The 21,654-nt window shown below is 48.2% G+C and overlaps 1 protein-coding gene across 4 annotated transcripts in view; it reads left to right on the forward strand.

Annotated features, from left to right (window-relative positions):
* Positions 1–10,557: 10,557 nt before the first annotated feature.
* Positions 10,558–21,654, forward strand: part of Tmem114 (transmembrane protein 114) — a 13,806-nt gene continuing 2,709 nt past the window's right edge. For 3 of the 4 annotated variants that reach the window (XM_055604712.1, XM_055604713.1, XM_055604715.1), the window contains exons 1-3: positions 10,558–11,310; positions 11,591–11,671; positions 20,809–20,946. In XM_055604712.1, the coding sequence (XP_055460687.1) occupies positions 11,094–11,310; positions 11,591–11,671; positions 20,809–20,946 (436 nt within the window). In that variant the 5' untranslated portion in view covers positions 10,558–11,093. The remainder of the gene's footprint in view (positions 11,311–11,590; positions 11,672–20,808; positions 20,947–21,654) is intronic. The other variant, XM_055604714.1, reaches the window with a different exon arrangement.

The following is a 21,654-nucleotide window of genomic DNA, read 5'->3' on the forward strand; positions in this document are numbered from 1 at the left end:
CCAAATCTATATTTTATATTTGTATTTATATTTATTCATTTACTGAAGAAGAACCATGATGGTCAGAGAGTGAAATGGTTGTCTAGTGCCATTCAGCTAGTATGGGCTGGAAGTGACCTCTGAAGTGAGGGATATTCTCTACTTTTCTCAAAGTTTTCCCAGTTTTTCTCCTGTACTAAACTTTTGCTGGTGAACGCATGTTAATCTGTGGTGGCCGACCATCTCTTACATGTTAGTCTGGCTTCACGCTACTATAATGCAAAGATATGGAGCCAGATCAGCATTCCAAGTGTGCCTCTAGATTTAGACAAACTCATGTTTGAGTAACTCTTTTTCTTGAGAGCTGTGTGATGCTCATCCACTTGTCAACCTCTCTGAGCCCTAGTGTTCGCTTTGGTACACCTGTTTATTAGTAGACATCTTTCATCAGCTTGACATAAGGATTCATAAGGGAGAGTCCCTACAGGTGCCTGCCACAGTGAAACTTGCACCTTGATTAGTGGTTGTGGAGACAAGGATGTGCTCAATAGATAAGTTACTTAATGAACAAACACAAGCAGCAGAGTTCAGGTTCCCCAGAACCCACAGAAAGCCTGACATGGTCTGTAATTCCAGTGTTAGCAAGGAGAGATGAGACTCTCAGAAGCTCCATGCCAGCTAGTCTGGCCCACACAACGATCAACAGCAAGAGACTCTATCTCAAACAAGGGGCAAGGTGGATTGATTTTTGAGGTTGTCCCCTGCCCTTCTCAAATGTGCTATGACACATGCATGCCTGTACTTATCCTGTACTCATGAACACTATTGTGCACACACAGACACACACACACACACACACACACACACACACACACACACACACAAACAGATGTTGCTGGCATGAATTTCCAGGAAAGGACATTTCTTAGCTCTTCTTACAGATAGAGAAACTGAGGCTCAGAGAGGTAACTGGTTCTGGCTGCAGTCTGAGCTCCTAGTTTAAGCTCTCTCCCATCTGACACATGGCACCTGCCAGTATCTTCTCTCTGGGCCATCCAATTTGGAAGAGCCTGTGGAATGGAGAGAAAGTAGGTCCAGCTTTTTATCTCCTGGCATTATGACAGGCAAGTTATGTGAAAATGGGATGTAGGTCCGTGATCCCTTTTTATTCCAAGGTGATTACATCATACACGCTGTGGAAAGTGTCTTCTCTGGAGGCATCTAATGGGAAGAGAAGGCTCAAGCTGAAATGACTCTGTGTGAGTCAGGACTTTTCAACTGACCAGCAGAGCGTCATGACCCCAGGCAAACAGTGTGGCAGTCTTAATAACTGAAGCTCTCCTGGCTATAACTTGGAGAGCCCTCGGTCGGCTTCCTAAGGGTTTGCCTTACAAAGTAGGCATTGTGCTGGCAGCAAGAGCCTTTTTTTCTTTTTTTGGCAGAGTTTATGTATTCATTTACGAAGTCAACAGATCATCTTATTGCACATCTACAATAAGTGTGTTGTGGACATTCCTAAAAGGTAGTGAGACGAGCTGGATGAGGATCATATTGTCCCTGTCTGACAATTCACAGTGCGTCCAGATTTAAGTACCAGACACCCCTAAGACAAGAGGTTTAATTTTTAATGCTCTGATGGAATTTGGGGCTGGGCACTTCAGGGATGGGGTAGCTCCTCAATGGTGCCGCCAAAGGCTCATTTTCTGAGGCGTTCTGTTTTGCCAGCTGTATGATGGTTTATTCTAATGGTTGAAGGATGGTCACCATAATCCTGCTAAACAAAAGGCCCTCTCTTCCCTGTGTTCCCAGCTCCCTGTGGAAGTCTTCCCGGAACACTCCATTGCAACTTAATTGATCAAAATTATGGCCGATAGCCGTGACAGGGTGGAAAATGTTTAGAAATGTGAGGGAAGAAGAAAAGGAGGGAGATGAAGGGGAGGAAGAGAAAGAGAACGAGGATCCAGACAACAGGAGGAGAGAAAGAAGAGGGACAAGGGACATGAATCCTGAAGTGGTTCTACAAGGTCTATTGCATTCATTCATGGAATTTACAGGTTGGTGAAGCAGACCAAAATGCAGCAGCAAGCTGGTCTTGAACTACTGGTTATTGGGCAGGGCTTGGTGGGGTTATGTGGGGGATGACAGCATCTGTCTTAGGCTGAGTAGGAATGGAATCCAGGACCCTCCCTGTACATGCTAGGCAAGCATTCTGCTGCTGGTCACATGCCCAGCCCTGGTAGAGTGGTTTGTTTTGTTTTGTCTTAGAGACAGGAGGTCACCGAATATCCCCATCTGGCCTGGAATTTGCTTTGTAGACCAGGCTGGCCTGGAATTCACAAAGATTCTCCTGCTTCTGTCTCATTTGGGTGTTCTGAGACAGAATCTCACTCTGTAATCTGGTTAGCTTTGCAGAGATCTGCCCTCTCTGTCTCCTAGAGTGCTGGGATTGTAGGCATGTGCCACCGTGCCCTGATTACTGGCTCTCCTTTACTTGTTATTTTCAGAGAGTCTCACTAAGTTGCCCGGGTTAGCCTTGAACTCTTGATCCTCTTGCCTCAGCCTTCTGAGCAGCTGTGATGAAAGGCCTGCACCACCAGGCCAGGCTTTTGTGGTGTTCAGTGCTAACAGGTTCCTGCTTCGGACACTGGGGACTCACTGAGCCCTCTGGAAGCTGGAGTGGCCCGTGCCTCTGAGCCTCAGCACCCCCCCCCCCCAGGAGACTATGGGGCTGTTTATTCTCCAGTCCACCCAGGCAAGGTAAGGAGCTGTTCCTGAGGTGGTAATCGAATGAACCTTTGCCTTCCCACCTCAGCAGGAGGGGGCCGGCCATGATGCTATCAGTGTGAACTGAAAGTGGAGGCTTCAGGAGACTGGGTGGGCATCAACCCCATCTCAGCCAACCTTGGTGAAGCCAATACCCCAAGTTGACAATTTCTGATTGTTTGATTCATTGATTAGTTTTTTTATTTTTTAGGCTGGATCTCAAGCAAACCAGGCTGGGCTCAAGCTCACTGTAGCTGAGGATGATCTTGAACTTGTTATCCAACCAACTAATTAGACAAACAAGCAAACAAACAACTCTTGCCCTCTCTGGGTACTCCAATCACCCTCTTTTCCCATTCTCCGGTGAAAACTCTTTTCCTTAGCTCCTGCATCCTCCAGGGAAAAGCAGCCGCTCCCATCATCTGTCCTCCGAGGAAAGATGCCTCTAGTCCCTAAGAATTAAATGCAGAATCAGTTTTTTGGGGAAAGGGGGGAAACCTAAATATACAAGAGTCACAGGCCTTTGAATTAATGACTTTCATATTCTTTCCTTCCTTTTTATTTATTTTATTTTTTATTTTTGCAGTGTTAGTGGTTGAGCTGGGCATTAACAAACTAGGTTAATGTTTACTCCCCAGCTTCCTCCACTTTAAAAAAAATTGAGATAGGCTCTTGCTAAGTTGCCCAGGCTAGCCTTGAACTTATGACCTTCCTGGTTCAGCCTCCAGCACAGCTGGATGACAGGTCTACAAAATCAGATTGGTCTTAGTTACTTTTCTTTGTAGTCACGGAGCCAGAACCTTGCATATAAAGCAGCCCACGTGTCATAAGAACAGACCACTCAGAATCAGTAGCTGCCTGGGCACGTGCCCCTCTGATCTACTCTGACCCCAAATGCCTGTAAGACTCTTGTACCTATAAACCCAGGACGAGGTGTCTTTGTGTTGTGTGTGCTTGTGCGTGTTTATGTATGTTCGTGTGTGCTGATGCATGTGTGAGTGGTGCATGTGCACTATGTGCACTTATGGCTAAAGGACAACCTTGGTCGGCTTTTATCAGGCGCTATTGTGTTTTGACAGAGTCATCACTGGCCTGGATCTGGCAGAGAAGGCCAGGGAGCCCCAGGGATCCACTCATGTCTGCCTCCCCAGCACTGGGATTACAAGACTGCACCTCCATGCCTGCTTTTTTTTTTCCTTGTGGGTTCTGAGGATCAAGGGCAAGCACTTGATCAAACACACTATATCTCCAGCTTCTTTATTTTTTGTTTAAGGCAGAGCCTTATGTGGTCTCCAACTTGCTATATTGCTGAGGATAATCTTGGGCTCCTGATCCTCTTGCTTCTACCTCTTTAATGCTGGGATTGCAGGCATGTACAACCACGCCGGGCTGTAGGAAGAACATGGAACCCCATCTTCTCACTTGCTGGCTTGTTGCCAGCTCCCCACCCCCCATCATGCCACCTCCAGAATGTTTCGATCCAGCAGGTGGTAGTAGAGGCGGACATTTCAAGAACACTGTAGTCTAAGGAGCCAGTAGTTCAAAGGCCCACAGGTGAGAAGGAATTTCATACGTCCAGATTGGGTAAGTGAGGCTGGAGGAACAAGCCAGGATTTGGAGTTGCCAAGGGGCACTGGTACCGCCAGGTGATGCTAGAAGATAGTACGGGGCAGGGTAACCTTGTTCATCATGTCCAAGAGTTTGGTAGTGACTACAGATGCTCACCTGTGTCCCCTCCTTAATGACAGATGGGCTTTCCCGATTGAGGGGACTCTATCTGGAGGGATGGAACCTTCTTTTGGATGAGGGAGTCAGCAAGCTGCACACTCACAGAGTGGCACAAGCAGTGTCCACTTCTGCCTCGCACTCCTTGGATCTGAAGAGAAAGAAAGCGGGTGGTGATAGCTGCAGCTAGCCTGAGCCTGGCACCTGTGTGTGGATGACTAGTGTTCTCCCTAAATTCACAGGCTCCGGGACTTGAGCATACAGCCTTCCCTGCAAACAACACTTTCAATTCTAATGAGTTCAGAGGAGATCATAAGGATCAGGGTGGCCAGTGACTAGTACCCTCATACTAAGACTGGACACTGGGAAGAGGGTCCTGTGATTGGGAGGACACTGCCAACCAGAACTTTATAGATGGAGAAACTGAGCCTGCAAGAAAAGTGGCCTGTCCAGGTTCACATGCTGGTAAGCAAGATGAGAGCCAGCCCAGGTCCTGTTGATTCAAACATATGTGACCTCTCTGTGATGTGCCAGGCTTCGGGGCAAAAGACTGACTCCACTTTGGTGTTTGGGTTCCTTAGAGAGAAGAACTGATGGAGTGAAGATATGTTACACACGGAGACTTATCAACCTGTCGTACATAATATGGGCTGGGTAGATCAACACTTCCATCTGTTCACTAGAGGCTTAGAACCCAGAGCAGTGTGGTCCACGAAGCTGTGTGTCTCAGCATGCCAGTGCAGTGCCAAGGGGCCGTGAGATCCCTTGAGAGCCATTAGTCATCAACTGACATTAGAAGACCTAAGAAGCTGGGTTCTGAGGTCAGTGCAGGACGGTGATGGCTGCGGCTGTGGTGGCTGTTTCTGTTTCTGGTTTATTTTGTTTTCATTTTGTTCAGATCTTTTCCTCCTTACATCTGCTCTCATAGCTGGAGGGTGTTACCCTCTCCCAGGGAATCCTCCCCACAAGTACCCTCACAGACTCACCCAGAGGTGTATTTGGCAGATTCCAGATCTAACCAAGTTGACCATCACCACTGTCTGTTCTGACATCATCCCTTCCTTCCTCTTCTTCTCCCCTTTCCACTGTCAGTGGTACATTCCACAACCTGTCATGACGTTGGCCTGAAGCTCCACACAGGACTTCCTCCCACAGTAATTCGTTTCATCTCTGAGTTGTCCTTATGTGGCTGGTGAGGAAATCAAGGCTCAGGGAAGCAAGTTCTCAGCGCTCACACAACCTGCTGGACACTGGTTTAAGATGCAGGCCTAACCTCTGGAATCCATGCTGCTCTCCCTCTCTCTGTCGCCGACCAGCAGCGTGTCTGGGAACACTTTCACCTCCAGTGGGCTGGTGCTTGGCTCCTGCTCCAGGACTCATCATGTTTGACCAGGGCGCTGCAGTGGATGGCTGAATCATGGTGCAATGCAGCGTTTGATATGATCTCCCCCAAACACAACTCAGCATCATTAAGAAGCATCACTGACTTCCCTTCAGAGTGGCTGGGCACAGTTTGACTAGATTATGTTAAAACTCTCCAGGGAAAATGGACTTTTCAAAGCCTACAATGTTATCTTTGCATAGAAACCTCTAAGGATGTCTTCTACAGGCAAGGGGTCCGCTAAGAAACATGTCCATGTTATATATAAGGGGTATCTAGTGGATTTACCCATGATTGTCCACATTGTTGGTTCTGGTATATATATATATATCTTGGTTTTCCTCCTGGAGCCAACTGGGTTTACCATATAAAATGTACAATACCTAGTTAGATTTGAACTTCAGACAAACACACCACACACACCTTTTATATAAAAAAGTATATCTCATATATATCCTTTTGTGAGTAGCGATATTATTTCATTTTTCCAGGCCAGCATTGAACTCTTTATATGTTGGAAGCTGGCCTTGAACTCCTGATCTTCCTATCTCAGTCTCCCGAGTGTTGGGATTATAGGAATGCACTGCCATGTCTGGCTTTGGTGATCTCTATGTGAAAAATATGCAGCATAAATCTTAAGTTTTAATATAATTGGGCATATGGTGTTCTTATTGTCTATCCCTGCAGCCCTGACCCCTCAGCTCAATCAAATGGTTATGGTGGCACTTTGCACAGGTGGCCCTAGTGTGGCCACCAGCATATCACATTCTTCAGAGCCATAGGGGTGACTCATGTAACCAGAAAAGATGAGCTTTCAAGAAGCTAGGCGTCGTGGCACACACCTGTAATCCCAGCACTCTGGGAGGCAGAGACAGGCAGATTTCTGTGAGTTCGAGGCCAGCCTGGTCTACAAAGTGAGTCCAGGACAGCCAAGGCTACACAGAGAAATCCTGTCTCAAAAACAAACAAACAAACAAACAAACAAAAACAAACAAAGATGAACATTCAATCAAAAAAATGGACCAATGAGCTTCCTATTTCTGAAAATCTGTTTGGCACCACTGAGAAAGACCATTCTTCTGGGCTGCTGGGCTGTAAGGAGTGTCTCCAGTGCCACAGGAGAGAGTCAAACTGAAGAATAAAGCCTGAAGTCAAGTGAGAGGAGGGGAAGAAAAGGGAGAGGGAGAGGGGGGAGGGGATAAGAAGAAGGGGAGGAAGGAGAGAGAGAGAGAGAGAGAGAGAGAGGAAGGAGAAAAATGACCTTCTGGGATGTAGTTGAGTTTTACCTTTGTGAAGTTATTGTTGTGAATCTTTTTATCGTTTTGGTGATGTATCAAATGAAAATGATGGTAAAAGTGTGGCAGAGTTTAGAAGCAAAGCTGAGGGTGGGAAAATGGGTCAGTGTGTTAAGTGCCTGCTGTTTAGGCACAGGACTTGATTTTGAAATCATTTTGCACCCACGTAAAAGCTGAATGTGGCTAAGTTCACCTGTAACCCCAGTGCTAGTTGCATGGCAGAGACAGGTGGGTCCGTGGGGCTCACTGGCCAGCAGTCTAGCTTCCAACAGTGCAGCTCAGATTCATTAAGAGACCCCGTCTCAGCAAATATGATGGAACATGTTGGAGGAAGACACTCAAAGTTGACCTGTGGTTTTCACATGTATATGCACAGGTGAGCACATGTGTACACACATAAGTGCACACACATGCACTTGTGTACATGCACACTCACATACATGCACACATGCACTAACACACCCACATGCACACATATACGTGCAAACATGCATTAGAACACGCAGCGCTGACAGAAGAAAGATGGATCTTATGGAAGATGGTGGTTGAGGATGATGGGGCAGAATGGTGTGCAGATAAGGAGATGCCGTTTGCAGTTGATGGCTCTGTTAGCTTGCAACCATGAATCCAAGTCCAATAGAAAGGCCAAACTGCTATCCTAAGACTAAAGATCTGTGTGGAATGCTAGAAGATGGAACTTATCATTATCACCAACTAAGACCATCTTCTGCAGGGGTTGCCAGCATGAGGCATATGTTGGGAGTTGTGTGGAGGCATTTCAGAAAGGCAGGCAATGGCCAATTAAAAATTATTGTGCTTACAAATTTCAGGGGCTGCTGCTGTCTCCAAGTTGTGGTCTGGGTTCTATAAATCTGAAGAAAAGCAACTGACTAAAAAGTCTAATGACTGATGTCCTCCCAAGGACAGTTTGTTCTACCTTGATAGCTTGGGATACAAAGGTGTCTTTTATTCAGGGGACAGAGAAAGCTCAAAAGAGGTTACTTTCCCTGAGGACCAGGGAATGCAGAGAAAAGCCGCTTGCCTCAGAGGACAGGAGAGATAAACATTCGCACAGGAACAGTGCTTAACTCATTAGGTGGTTTTTAGTCTGAGGTGTCAAAGCTTGTGGGAGACGAGGAATGCATTGCCTGGCTCTATGGCTTCCACAGTTAGTGACTTTTAGAAAGCCGACCAAGAGCAAGTGAAGTTGAGGGTCTAATTGGGAATTCCTGGGTAGCATGCATGCTGCTGCTGCTGAGGATGAAGGTGAGGGTGAGAAGGATGAAGATTAAGATGGTTTTGGGAATGAGGAAAACAACAGCATACTTCTCCACATTAATTTACTGATGGTGTTATCAATTTTAACCTCTTGATTTAAAACAGTCCATACACTTTCTTCCCTGGTCACCAGGTCATTAACCTAGTCCAAGTTACCTGGACCCCTTGCTGCTTTTACTATACCTTCCCAGCTCCTTTGATTTGTGTGTGTGTGTTGCTGGGCGTGGTGGTGCATGCCTGTAATCCCAGCCCTTGGGGAGGCAAAAGCAGGCAGATCTCTGTGAATTTGAGGCTAGCATGGTCTACAAAGTGAGTCCAGGACAGCCAAGGCTACACAGAGAAACCCTGGCTTGAAACACCAAATAACCCCCCCCCCCAATATATTTTTTTAGATATCATTGTGTGTGTATGTGTATGTGCACATTCTCATACATGACATGGAGACTGGGGATGCGGAGAAGTCAGGTGCACATTGCTTTGTTGTTTTCAGACTGGGTTTCTCACTGAATTAGGAGTTAGGCTGGCAATCAGCAAGCCCTGACAATCCTTGTGTCTTTGCCCTTCCTACCCAAGCTGGGTTTACAGTGCATATGACCCTGTCTGTCTTTTTATGTACATTCTGGGGATTTGAACTCAGATCCTTGCACAGCAAGGGCTCTTACTTGCTGAGCAACATCCCCAGCCCCTTCACTTCAACTGTTCTTGCTTCTTGCCGTTAGGTGAATATTACAGATATTGAAGGTTTTTGGGTGACTCCACCGCCACCACCATGTTGGTTAGAACATTTCCATTTCCTACTGTTCAATGATTTAAACTGCCAGACAGGTGAGCCCTGAAAGCCCAAGTTCCCCTCATGAGCCTGCAGGTCTGTATACCACAACCCTCTACCTTTCTTGTCTCACTCTTTCTGCACCTTTCCCTCACCAGATTCTTGCCCCTTCTCTGGAATGTATCAAAACTTTCACACTTCTACAGGTGCGATAGGCTGGTGTCTTCTGCATGTCTCAGGATCAATGTCACTTCCTTAAAGAGACCGAGACCTCCCCTCTAGCTACTCACCCCCATTACCAGCACTCAGCATGTTCTAAGCACACTTTGATGATCCTGGGCTTGACCATCAAAGCCTATTCACTTTCGGACTTTAGCATGGCAGTTCTTTAAGACTGTATCAAAAAACAGCATCAAGGTTTTGATCTCTCAGCCAATAAGGCAGCTGCAGCCCTCATGACAGGCCATCTCTGGCTCTTCGAATCTGCTTCCTTCACTCCCACAGCCACGCACACAGGAGTGATTTCTCTGGGTGTCTAGCTTTAGAAGGACTGGAAGACTGGGTTATGTTTGGGCTCCTCATGCCTTTCTTCCCAGCATGGGCCCTTGTGTCAGACGCTGTCAGACACGGTGGCTTTGGAAGTATTTCTTGAAGGAAGGAAAAGTTCTGTGCTGACTAAGAACATGGTAGGGTTGCTAACACTGATGATGGCAAAGAAGAGAATGGTCATGGTGTTTGTGCCGCTGCTGGTGACAGTAGTGATGACGGTTGTTGTGGTGCTGCTGATGGTGGGAATGGTTGTTGGTGATGGTAGGGATGGTTGTTTTTTGGTGAGGAAGATGGTGGGGTGAGGATGGGATGGTTTTTGGTGGTGATTGGTGGTGATGGTGGGGTGAGGGTTGGGATGTAGTGGTAATGGTGATGGAGTGAGAGCAATAGTGGAGATGGTTAGGGTGATGGTAAAAATGATGGTGGCGGTGGTGAGGAAGGTGGAGGAGTGCGGGAGAGGGTAGTGGTTCTAGTGGTGAGAGAGGTGGTGGCTGTGTTGATGAAGACACTGGTGACAAAAAAAATAGTCACAGAACCTAACCTTCCCTATGCTTCAAAGAACTTCTGTACAAACAAACAAACAAGCAAAAAAACAACAAAACAAAACCCCATCTTTTTTCCTTTATAGCCAGTCCAGAAAAATTATTTGAAGGTGGATTTTGGAATCAAAATCGCTTCAGGAGAAGGAATTGCAGGAGGATATGTAACCCCAGACTAGAGAATGACACCCCCATCCCTAGTATCGGAAGTCCGCCTCTCTCCAGCACCGCCCACTTGGTACCTCCCTCGGTCCAGCCTGCAGGCTTGGGAGCACAGTCTTTCTGAGGTTTCAGAGCACTGGTCTTGCACTGGAGCTGGGAGAAGCGAAGGTAGACCCGGGCTGACCTGGAGGGCCAAGGCAGAAGTGTGGGGAGAACAAAAAGGGCAGAGGGCGACTAGGGCGCGGCTCCGACAGAGGTGGGGAGCGGCTGGAGGGGTTCGTGGATAGTGAGGCAGGGAAACGGAGGCAGTAGCAGGGGTCTGGGCAGAAAAGTGCAGAGCTACAAGGTAGAAGATTCTGGGACTGAGAGCCGGGCGGGCGCGGGCTGGAGCTGAGTGAGGAGGCGACGGTGCTGGCTGGCGTGGGGCCGGTGCTCCGAGGAGGGTCGAAAGGCCCCGGGGCGGAGGTCTGCGGGGACAGGGAGCCCTGAGATCGCCCGCCCGAGCCGGAGCACGTGAGAGTGGGATCGCTCAGGTGAGGGTGGTGGAGCCAGAGTTTGAGCCGGGCTCCAGATCCACGCTGGAGAATCTGGGGGGCAGCGAACCGACGGGGAGCGTGGGCAGGAGCCGGCGCCTCGGGGCCCTGCGCTGGGAGATGCGGGTGCGTCTGGGCGCTCTGGCGGGCGCGGCGGCACTGAGCGGGGCGCTCAGCTTCGTGCTGCTGGCGGCGGCCATCGGCACGGACTTCTGGTACATCATCGACACCGAGAGGCTGGAGAGGAGCGGCCCTGGGGCGCAGGATCGGGGGCCCGCCAACCGCAGCCAGCCAGAGTCTCTGAGCTCCCACTCGGGACTGTGGCGGACTTGCCGGGGTAAGGGTCCACGTTCTCGCTGGGGTGCTGTTCCTGCAACCCCGCGACCTGTTGCTTGGCTCAAACGCCTCTCTCAACCTCCAAGCTCACAGTGCCACACACTTAGGGGCACTGGGGGGATGGTCAGAGAGGCTGGCCTGAGAAAGTGCTAGGTGCCCAGCTCGGATCACAAATGAACGACGCTCCCCTTGCTTTCTTGGGTGGGAGACATCTAGGGAGGCTTTGTGGGTGTGTGGGGAGAAAGCCAGGGTTCTGTCCGTGAATTCCTTTTCCCCACCAGTCCAGAGCTCCTGCACGCCGCTGATGAACCCCTTCTGGCAGGGGAATGTGACGGTCAGCGACTCCAGCCGACAGCTTCTCAGTAAGTCTGGGGATAATGGATATGGATGAAGGGGACAGTCCCTTTCAGCCTTTCACTTTTGATGCTCTTCTTGGGTTCCCAACTGCGGTGGTCGTGGAGGTGGTGGGTGGCTTTTGACCAGAGGGCCTGAGAAGCGGGTGGGGTTATGCCTGGGGGCGGGGCCACTCTTGCTCTAACTAGATAAGGTGTGCAAAATTCATCCAACCAACCGACAGCCCTGTATGAAGGTGAGCCCAAGCAGGTGTCTTTTGGTGCTGAATGCTGAAAGGTCTTGTCTCGTAGACCAAGGGCCAGCTTGTAAGCAGAAAGCGTGTGGGTTGATTCACAGCAAGTACTTAGGAGGATGAAAGCAGCCTGTTGTCTGAAGGGCCATTGCATGCAGCAATGGTGTCTGATTTTCCTAGCACCTCTCCCAGGCGCCCAGAACTCCTTAGAGAAGTGAGGCTCAATATAAGAGAGAAAAAAGGGCAGAACGATGGCACTTGTGGAAGGAGGGAAACGAAGGGAGTAATTTTATTTATTGAAACTTAGGGCTGTGCATACACTCAGCCAAGAGCTTTTCATTGCTGTCCTTGAGTCTCACATCCACCCTGTGAAGTTGGTACCTCCCACTTCTCTCCACTTCAGTGCTGGGTGTTAAACCCAGGGCCATGTTCACACAGGCAAATGCTCTACCCTGAACTCCAGCTCCAGCCCTCGCTCCCTTTTTAGCTTTTATTTTGAGCAGAATATCACTAAGTTTTCGAGCCTGACCTTGAACATACTCCGTGGCTCTGTTAGGCCTTGCGATTCTCCTGCCTCAGCCACCTGAGCAGCTGGGATTATATTCAGCTCCAGGCCTGGATATCACCTCCATTTTTGGCTTTCACTTGGAAACTGAGTCCAAGAAGGGTCTCTTAGAGGGGATCTGAGTGGAAAATGAGGTGAGAATCCATAGACCTTGGATGTGGGTGGGCTTGAACAGACTGCCTGAGGCTTAGGAAGTGACCCGTAGCCTTCTTATTTCTTCCTTACTGCTTCCCCCTGTACCCCAGCTTCTTCCTTCCATAGGACTTTGCACATGCTGACTCCTCTTCCTGGTGGCTCTCTGCTCCCACCCACCAGCTTAGCTTGGCTAATTCCTTCTCACTGCACAGGTCATTTGGCTTTTTTTGCATGTAGAATCTGACTCTTTCATTAGACTGTAAACCCTGTGAAGGCAGGGATTATTTCTATCTTGCCCACTGTTGAATTGCCAGTACTCAGAACACCCTGGCAGACAGCAGATCACAAAGCAAAGGTCTGCTGAACAAATGTGAGAGTGAATGCAAGCTACATTATGGATCAAAAAAAATATATGTATGTATATACATTTTATGAAAGAGAGTATATGGAGTTGTGAATGAACAGGTGGGAGGTTGCATGACTGACTGACTAAATAGATGCATGGGTGAGTGGATGGATGGATGGATGGATGGATGGATGGATGAGTGAGTGACTGGATGGATAGATAAGTGAATGACTAGGTGGGTGGACAAGTGAATGAATGGATGAATGTACAAATAGGTGAATGGATCAGAACTGTTTTTCCCAAGTACAGTAGCATTCTGGGAAAGATTCAACAATAGCTCTCTTAGAAAAAAATAAGCCTTTGATTTATAGTATTAGCCCAATTCTGTGGTGTAAATGATTTCACATCAGCTCACAAAATTCCCCAAATATTACCTGGCTCTTGCCAGTTCCAGCACAGTTCTGTGCCTTCTCTGGCCCTCTTGGCCCTGGAGTAGGTTTCTTGGCCTTTCTAAGCCTCATTTCCACACTGATCAAAATGAGATGTCAAATTTATGAAGGGTGCTGTCAGGACCCCAAATGTGGGAATGAAAATACATGAAACACTTAGGAGCTGAGGCAGGAAGACCAAAAGTTTAAAGACTTCTGAGCTCCAATGTGAGTTCAGTGTCAGCCTAAGCAACTTAAGCTAAACTAGTGGTTTTAAAAGGTCTGGAGGTATAGCTGAGTGACTTGCCTACCATGTACAAAGACCTGGGTTCTATCCCAGCATTGTGGGAGAAAATACTAACAACAACAAAACAAGACATTGTGTGGGCAAAACAAACATCACCTAGGACCTCACTTTGCTTTTCAGTATGTACGTGTAGGGCGACCTGTTGCCTCAAGGAAGGGCTTGTTGGACTCATGACTAGCTCTCAGCAAGCGTTCACTTTCCCCACTAAAGCCCCGTCCAGACTCCGTTTTATCAGTGGGCACACTGGTGACCCTTTTCAAAGGTTGGGTGCTGTCATTCAGTTGTCTGGCCCTGCTGACACTGGGCTGGCTTTCCTTTCACTTGCTGCCGCCACAGCCCTACTTGTTCCCTGAGCTTGAGAAACAGGCAGGAGTGTCACTCAGCAGCTTCTTGGCTTTACTTAGCTCTTTAGCTTGGATGTTGGTCTAAGCACCAGCTATGTGTGTGACCTGTCTGGGCCTAAGCTATCTCATGTTGAGGGTAGCAGCCATGTCCTTTCTAATCTTTTTTCTTAAAACCCTTCCCATTACACAGAGAGCTTTTAAAATTATGTTTATTGTTATTGTGTGTGTGCTGTCTGTGTATAGATCAGAGGACAGCTTCAAGAACTGGTTTTCTCCTCCCACCTTTATGTGGGTTCTGGGGATCGTGCTCAGGTCAGCATGCTTCAATATCAAGCGCTTCACGCACTGAGCCATCTCGATGGCCGCCTTCTAATCTTATGGTGAGGATGGAATTTCAGCGTTGCTTTTAATAAGTCCAGGGTACTGGGTGCTTGGTTACATATACATCCAGGAGCTGAGGCTGCTGTTGTTTCCATTGTATTATCCAGGAATGAGGGCAAGTTGCCCCTTTGGACTGCACACTCATTGCAATCGCTCCCAGAGAGAGCTTTTTCTCAGAATTGGTTTTTCCTCATAAATGAATTTTGTGTTTGGTCCAAGCTCTTTATGATGTAAAGATTTTTCAGCCATTTAAGATCTGCTACACAAGCTAGTGAGATGGGCTGACAACAGTGTTGTTCTGAGTCACCCCCTAAGCTGATCCTAGTGGGCAGAAAACCCAAGCCTGCCAAGGGGCCACTGCATCTGACCCCAGCACCGCTGCCTCTTGATTCCATTTGGCCATCTGGGAGGAGGATTGTGAGCAGACTCATAAAGTCCAGGAACAGATGGCCTAACTCCTTACCTCTTCCATCCAGGGGACCAAAAAAGCCATCTGCTCTAGTTTGATTTCTGTTACTGTGACAAACACCCAGACAAAAAGCAGCTTAGGGAATAAAGGGTTTATTTGGCTTACAGTTCCAGTTTCCAGTCTATGGTTGTGAGAGGAAGTCAAGGCAGGAACTTAGAGAATTGCATCCACAGTCAAGATCAAAGAGGGATGGGTGGATTTTTGCTTGCTTGCTAGTACTCAGCTAGCTTTTTCTCCTTTATATCATCCAGAATTCTGTGCATGAAATAATGCTTTCCACATTCAGGTGGATCTTCTCACCTTCAACCAACAAGCAAGATGAATCCCTACAGACATGCCCACAGGCAAAACAGATCTAGGTAATTCCTTATGAAGACTCTTCCCAGATGAAAACCAACCAGTTCAGCACTCAGGAGCACAATCCTTTGTGTCAGAGGCTTGTTACCCTGAGCGAGTGCTTTTGCTCTTCAAGTGCTCAGTGGACAGAGAGTGAACTAGGGGTGCCAGCCAGGAATATTTCAGTAGAAATGCCGGAAACAGCAATTATGCCAACTTAAAGGGGAGAATGGCTGGCCCACATATTTGAGGAGATCCAGTGTGTTGGGATAGCTGGAACTATCTCTTTTTCCTCCCTCTGAGAGCTTTGCTTTGAATGGGGGTTTGTTTAGGGCTGAGTCCTGTAGCCCAGCAGGGAGGGGCTTCTGCTTCACAAAAACTTGTACGTATCTCATTGGGCCAGATTAGGTCATATGCCTGTGTGTTGAGCCAGTTGGCCAAAGCTAAAAAGACAATGTGTGCTGATTGGCCAGGCTGGTATTCTTTATTTCTTTTCCCTCCTGGAGACAGTCTCTCTGTGTAGTCATAGTTGTCCTGGAACTCACTCTGTAGATCAGGCTGGCTATGAACTCAGGAATCCTCCTGCGTCTGCCTCTGGGTGATAGGATTAAAGGCATGAACCTATGGCCACTCTTAATAATCAGCCCCTCAAAGACAAGGCATAGCAAGTCGGGACTCTTGACTTCAACTTACCCAGCCATCTTTGAGGAGGTGAGATTAGGGGAAAACAAATCACCAGGTTGGGTTTCCTGGCATTCTGGATACAGGGCTGCTGCAGTAGAGTGGAAAATTAAAATGAAGCTGGGGTGTAAAATGAGAATGGAATTGTGGGCGCAGAACCAGAGAGGAGGACATAAAACATGTAATGTCAAGAAACTCTGGGCACAGGAGGGAAATAATGTGTGATTTCCTCGGAGTGACGCTGCAGGTGAGGGGTGTGCAGACAGTGGGCAAGGCCAGAGACCAGCAATGTCCTGGTTTAAATACAGAACCTTCTCTTATGGTCTTGGTCTATGGAGAGATCCCCAAGTAGTGAGGGTAGGGAGAGGTCGCTGAGTGGTGAGGGCAGAGAGGTCACAAATAGTAAGGCAGCAGCTGTATCTGTGGATGAATCTGGGGATGGGTTTGAGCTGAATGAGCTTTAAGAGGAGCAGTTGGAGGAAGTGGCTGTGGAGTGCTGTGTCATTGGCCTCTTCCTTCCTCTCTGCTTCTTGGTTGCCCAGAGATGAGTAGCTCTTCTCTGCTATGACTGTTCTGCCCTGTCACCAGCCTGAGAGCCAGGGAGCCAGGGGAGCGTGGACTAAAGCCTTGGAAGCTCTGAGCTCAAATCACCCTTTCTTCTCTCTTTTCTTCTTTTCTCTTTTCTTTCTTCTTCTCTCTTTTCTTCTCTCTCTCAGATATTTTGTCGCAGCAATGGAAACCTGACTGACACAGCGCCTCAATTCTTTGGGAGTTTGAGGGCTTGGCTATGAAGGCAGCCTTTCTGGGGTGTCTTTGGAAAGACAACTAATCCCATGTTTAAAAAACTTAAAAAGTTGGTTCACTTCTAGGATGTCTGTGATGCTTCTCGAATGAGGTACTCTGTGTTTGTCTGAAGCTGCCGGGGGGGGGGAGGGAGCCCTAAGTGTGTTGTTGGATAGAGAATGACTAGACATTTATGTGTGTACATAACGTTAAGGAAAATTATGTAGCCTGCAAGAAGAAAAGATTAATGTGCTAGAACATCAAGCTGCAGGGAGGAATGGACATGGAACTTACACAGTGTTACGTGGTGCTGTTTGCAGTGTTCCTCAGCTGGATTAGTCAGCGTTCCCGTATTAGGACACCTGACATGATTTACTCATTTACTTTTGCTCATGGATTTGAAGGTCACATTGTGCTCTCATTTGGGCCCATCACTTGGGAGCTGTGGTGACATACTGTGGAGGGAACACTTGCCTGAGAGAAACTGCTCACTTCAGAGCCAGGATGTAAGAATGAGGAAGAGGCTGGGGTCCCTCAGTGTCTTTGGAAGGCACACCCTCACTGATTTCACACTTCACTCCACACCCTAGATCCCACTGTTCTCATCACCCGGGGCCAAGCTGGGGACCAAGCGTTGGAGACACTTATCTTAACCACAGCCAGTGTCTATAGTCACAGCACACAACCATCTGTGATGTAATGATAGCATGGTCACCATAGTTACCATCTGTTGGGCACCTACTCTTGGTATATATCATCCTCATACTCTATATCACTCAAGGTATGGTAGTGTGGTAGATGATGCCCTTAACAAGTAAACATGCCTGAGTCCAAGAGATGGCTCAGTGGGCATGGGCACTTGCCTCACCAGCCTTGTGACCCTTTCATCCCTAGAACCCATGTGCATTAGTTTCTTTTCTGTTGTATTAGAATACCCATGACAAAGACCACTTGAAGAAAAGTCTTACTTTGGCTCATGATTCCAGGGGGATAGAGTCCATCATGATGTGGAAGGCATGGAGGCAGGCAGGAAGGGGTGGAGGCAGGCAGGTGTGACGGTAGGAGCAGGAGGCTGGCTGGTCACACAGCATCCACCTAAAGAAGCAAAAACTGAGTAGAAGATGGAGCCAGGCTGGAAAACCTCAAAGCTCACTGGACCTCTTCTGGCAGGGCTCCACCTCCCAATGGTTCCTCAGCCTTCCCACACATTGCCTCCAGCTGGGGACAAAGTGTTCAAATGAGCTTGTAGGGGAGCAGTTCCTATTCAAACCACAACACCCTTGTATCGGCAGGAGGAGAGCACCAACCCCACGAGGTTGGCCCCTGACTTCCAGGTTCACCACAGCATGCGACCCCCTACATTAAATGGATACATTTAAGTGAGAAAGACACGCCCATGTCCTCAGCTCCAGAATGGGTGAATGACTTTATCTGGAAAGAGCAACAGTGAAGACCAGGTTGCAGATCTCACACTGAGGTCCTCAGGTTTATGTGATGGGTTGTGAAACCCATGATAAGTGGGAAAAACACTCACAGCAGGAAAAGCAAAGAGACGGAAGGTGGAGGTTGAGCCAGTGTTGTCAGCCAGTGTCGCTGCCCGAAAGTGGCTGCTCTGAGGTGGGACCGACCCTGCAGTGGGAGCAGGGACGGTGTTTCCAAACACACCTGACTCTGAAGCTGACTCTGAAGCGTAGCAAATAAATCCCTGCTGTTTTCTGTTGGGGCACGGTCTTGTGTAGCCCAGGCTGGCCGGGCATGCACTATGTAGCTGAGGATGACCTGAATTTCTGATCCTCCCCCCTCTACCTCCCAGCTGGCTGGGATTATATGCATGTACTAGGATGCCTGGTTTAATTTTTTTTTTGAGACGTTGATGATGATTATTTTGCATATGGGTGTTTTGACCTGTGTGCAGTGCTCATGGGGGTTGGGCCCCATCAGAACTGGAGTTACAAATGGTTGGTACTTGCCACGTGGTGGACTCGAACCCAGCTCCTCTGGAAGAGCTGCTGCTCCTCTTAAATGCTGAGTCATCGCTTTAGTTTGCCACACTCCTTAATTTCTTTCTTTCTTTCTTTCTTTCTTTCTTTCTTTCTTTCTTTCTTTCTTTCTTTCTTTCTTTCTTTCTTTCTTTCTTTCTTTCCTTTTGAGAACCGTGCCTAGTTTTGCTTGGTGCTGTGGAAGGAGCACAGCTTCCCGGCTGACAGGAAGCCTTGTGTAGATCCGCATCCCCAGAGCTGCTGTCGCCCGAGCTTTTCAGCTGGGGGTGTTCAATCTGGAAGTTGCAGGTGGTTTTCAAAGAGTAAGTTTTGACTTGGGCCTCACCGTGCTTGCTTCCTCAGAAGCCCATCTGCACCTGTAGCTGTCTCCATGTCTGTCCCCAACCCCTGCTGCCATGCATGTCCTTCTCAGGCTCTGGCCTGCTCTCTACCTCGGATTTCTGAGACAGTTTCTCATTGACTCAGAAACTCACCAATCCAGTTCTGCTGACTGGCCACCAGCTGCAAGAATCCATCTTTCCAACCCGCCAGGGGTGGCCCACGCCTGTAACCCCAGCACTCAAGGGGCCGAGGCAGTGAAGTTTCTGAGTTTGAGGCCAGCCTGGTCCTCAGAGTGCATTCCAGGATAGCCAGGGCTACACAGAGAAACCCTGTCTCAGAAAACAAAACAAAAGAGAATCCATCTTTCTACATCCCCAGTGCTGGGGTTACAGATCCATGCTGCTGCGTCCCACTTTTCCAAACTTAGGTTCCTATGTTTGCACAGCAGGCGCTTAATGGATAGAATTACCTCCCTGCCCCCTTGATGATTTTCTTTTGGTTCTTTTTTATTTTTATTTTTATTATTTTTATGTACTGAGTCCTCAACACACAACTTAGAGGATGGGTTATTTTGTTGGCCCGCTGACATATGAGAATACTGAGGTTTGCAAAGCTACATCCCAGCTTGCCGTGACCCCTGGGCTTTCAGATGATGGGGCAGATGCTGGAGGCCCAGGGAAGGGGAGTGCAGGCACCCGGTGCTTGCAGATCCTGAGACAATTGAGGGGCACACTCATCCCAGCTCATCTCAGTGCTGGTGTGTGCCTGTGCTGAGGTGGTTGGTTTAATGGCCTTGTTTATTGTATGGCTGTGCAATCTAGATGATAGTTTCTGTGTGCAGTCAATCAGTTCATCCACAGGGGGTACTGTCTGTGAATTGTTCATTTTTGTTCCTGGACCATGGAGCTAGGCTCATAGCAGACACTGTATTCATCTGCTGAATTGAATACATCCTGAAGGGCTGGGGAGCTAGCTTAGTGAGTAAAGAGCTTTTGGCACAAGTGTGAGGTCTTGAGTTTGAACCTCTAGCACCCACATAAAAGGTCAAAATTGAAAGGGTAATTTTCACACCACAGTCAAGCCCCCAGATCATCAGAGACTGCCTGTATTATGGAGTTTTAAAATCTTTCTCATTACTCTGTATGTGTGCTGTGTGTGGTGTGGTGAGGCCTGAGGACAACTTTGTGAAGCTGGCTCTCTCCTTCCATGTTTATGTCAAATACAAAATTCAGGCCGATGTGGCAGGTGCTTTTTCCCACAAAGCCATCTCTCTGGTCCTGTGTGATCATTTATTATTAAGATCATCAAGGTTTTGGGGTGTGTAATTTCTTCTGGGATGTGGGATGAAATTGGATCCACCTCCCCAAATAAAATGAGTCATTGTGCTTCAGATTTATGAGGTGTCTGTAATTTGGGGACAGGGCCAGAATATGGGTATAGGGGTTTTATAAAACAGCCTTTCTCCATTTCCTCTGCCCACTCACCGGCTCACCCATTCGCTGTTGCCCTCAACCTAGGAGGGAACTAGATTTTCCAGGAGCCTTGATATTCATTTCAGAGACTTATTTGTTTATTTGCATACTCGTTAGACTATCAGGCCCTTGATTTCGCACTGAGATAATGAGTAAATAATATAACACTGCCCTCTAGGGGTCATAGAAAGTCCAATGAGTACAGACCCTGCACACAGGAATCCCTGCCGTTCTTATTAGAACTAGTTGTGGAAGTCCTGCTATTGTGGGTTTGTGGTAAACGTATATAAATGATTGAACGCTAAATATGAGTAACCCCCGTGCCTGTTCCCCTCTCCTCCTTAGCTATGCACGGGACATTTGTGATCTTGTTGCCATTCAGTCTGATCGTGATGGTGTTTGGGGGGATGACTGGGTTCCTGAGCTTCCTTCTCCGAGCCCACCTCCTTCTGCTGCTCACTGGGACCCTCTTTCTCTTTGGAGGTAGGTTTCAACCTGTCGGGGGCCCAGACTCTGCAGTTCCATGGGTGGCAAGTGCTGTGCCTAGCCCTCTTCAGGGCAGGCCTCAGCTTCTGGAAGGGCTTTCCCCCATTGTGAGAGGAGGTGGAAAGGGCAGTGGTTTCAGTCTTGAGCTTCTCAGATCTCTGGTTCCAGGGAAGGAAGAGAAAGGTGGGGGGACACAGCCCTGGGAGCCATCCCTAGCATCTTGCTGTAAAGCTGTCTGCCATCTCTGTCTGGTCCTCCAGTGATGGCCTTGGCTTCTGGTTCAGTTTCGGGCACCTACTGCCTTTGCTCCTCCTGCTGAGCAGCATTTCTGACGTGGGAAATCAGACTGGCCTGGCACAGAAGGATGTGCTGTACATGATTTCACTTGGCTGCAGGTTCTCAGTGAACAGAGCTCACAGTGGGACAATAAACATGAGTGGAAGATGCCTCTGGGTCTGGGGGTGTGCTGGTTGAATAGCCCTCCCCTCATTCAGCAGGGGTAATAAGTTCAGAGACCTGTTGTCCATTCTTGCGATTACAGGCAGCACCCATAGACCCTGCCCTCAAATGTGGCTAAGGGGGTAGATCTAGGTATTTCACCATAAAAAAGGCTGTGTGTGGTGACACATGTGTTCAACGGCTTATTAAGCTGCTCCACCACACACACACACACACACACACACACACACACACACACACACACAC

This window comes from Psammomys obesus, unplaced genomic scaffold (genome assembly GCF_907164565.1).
Source record: "Psammomys obesus unplaced genomic scaffold, mPsaObe1.curated_primary_1811, whole genome shotgun sequence".
NCBI classification, from domain to species: domain Eukaryota; kingdom Metazoa; phylum Chordata; class Mammalia; order Rodentia; family Muridae; genus Psammomys; species Psammomys obesus.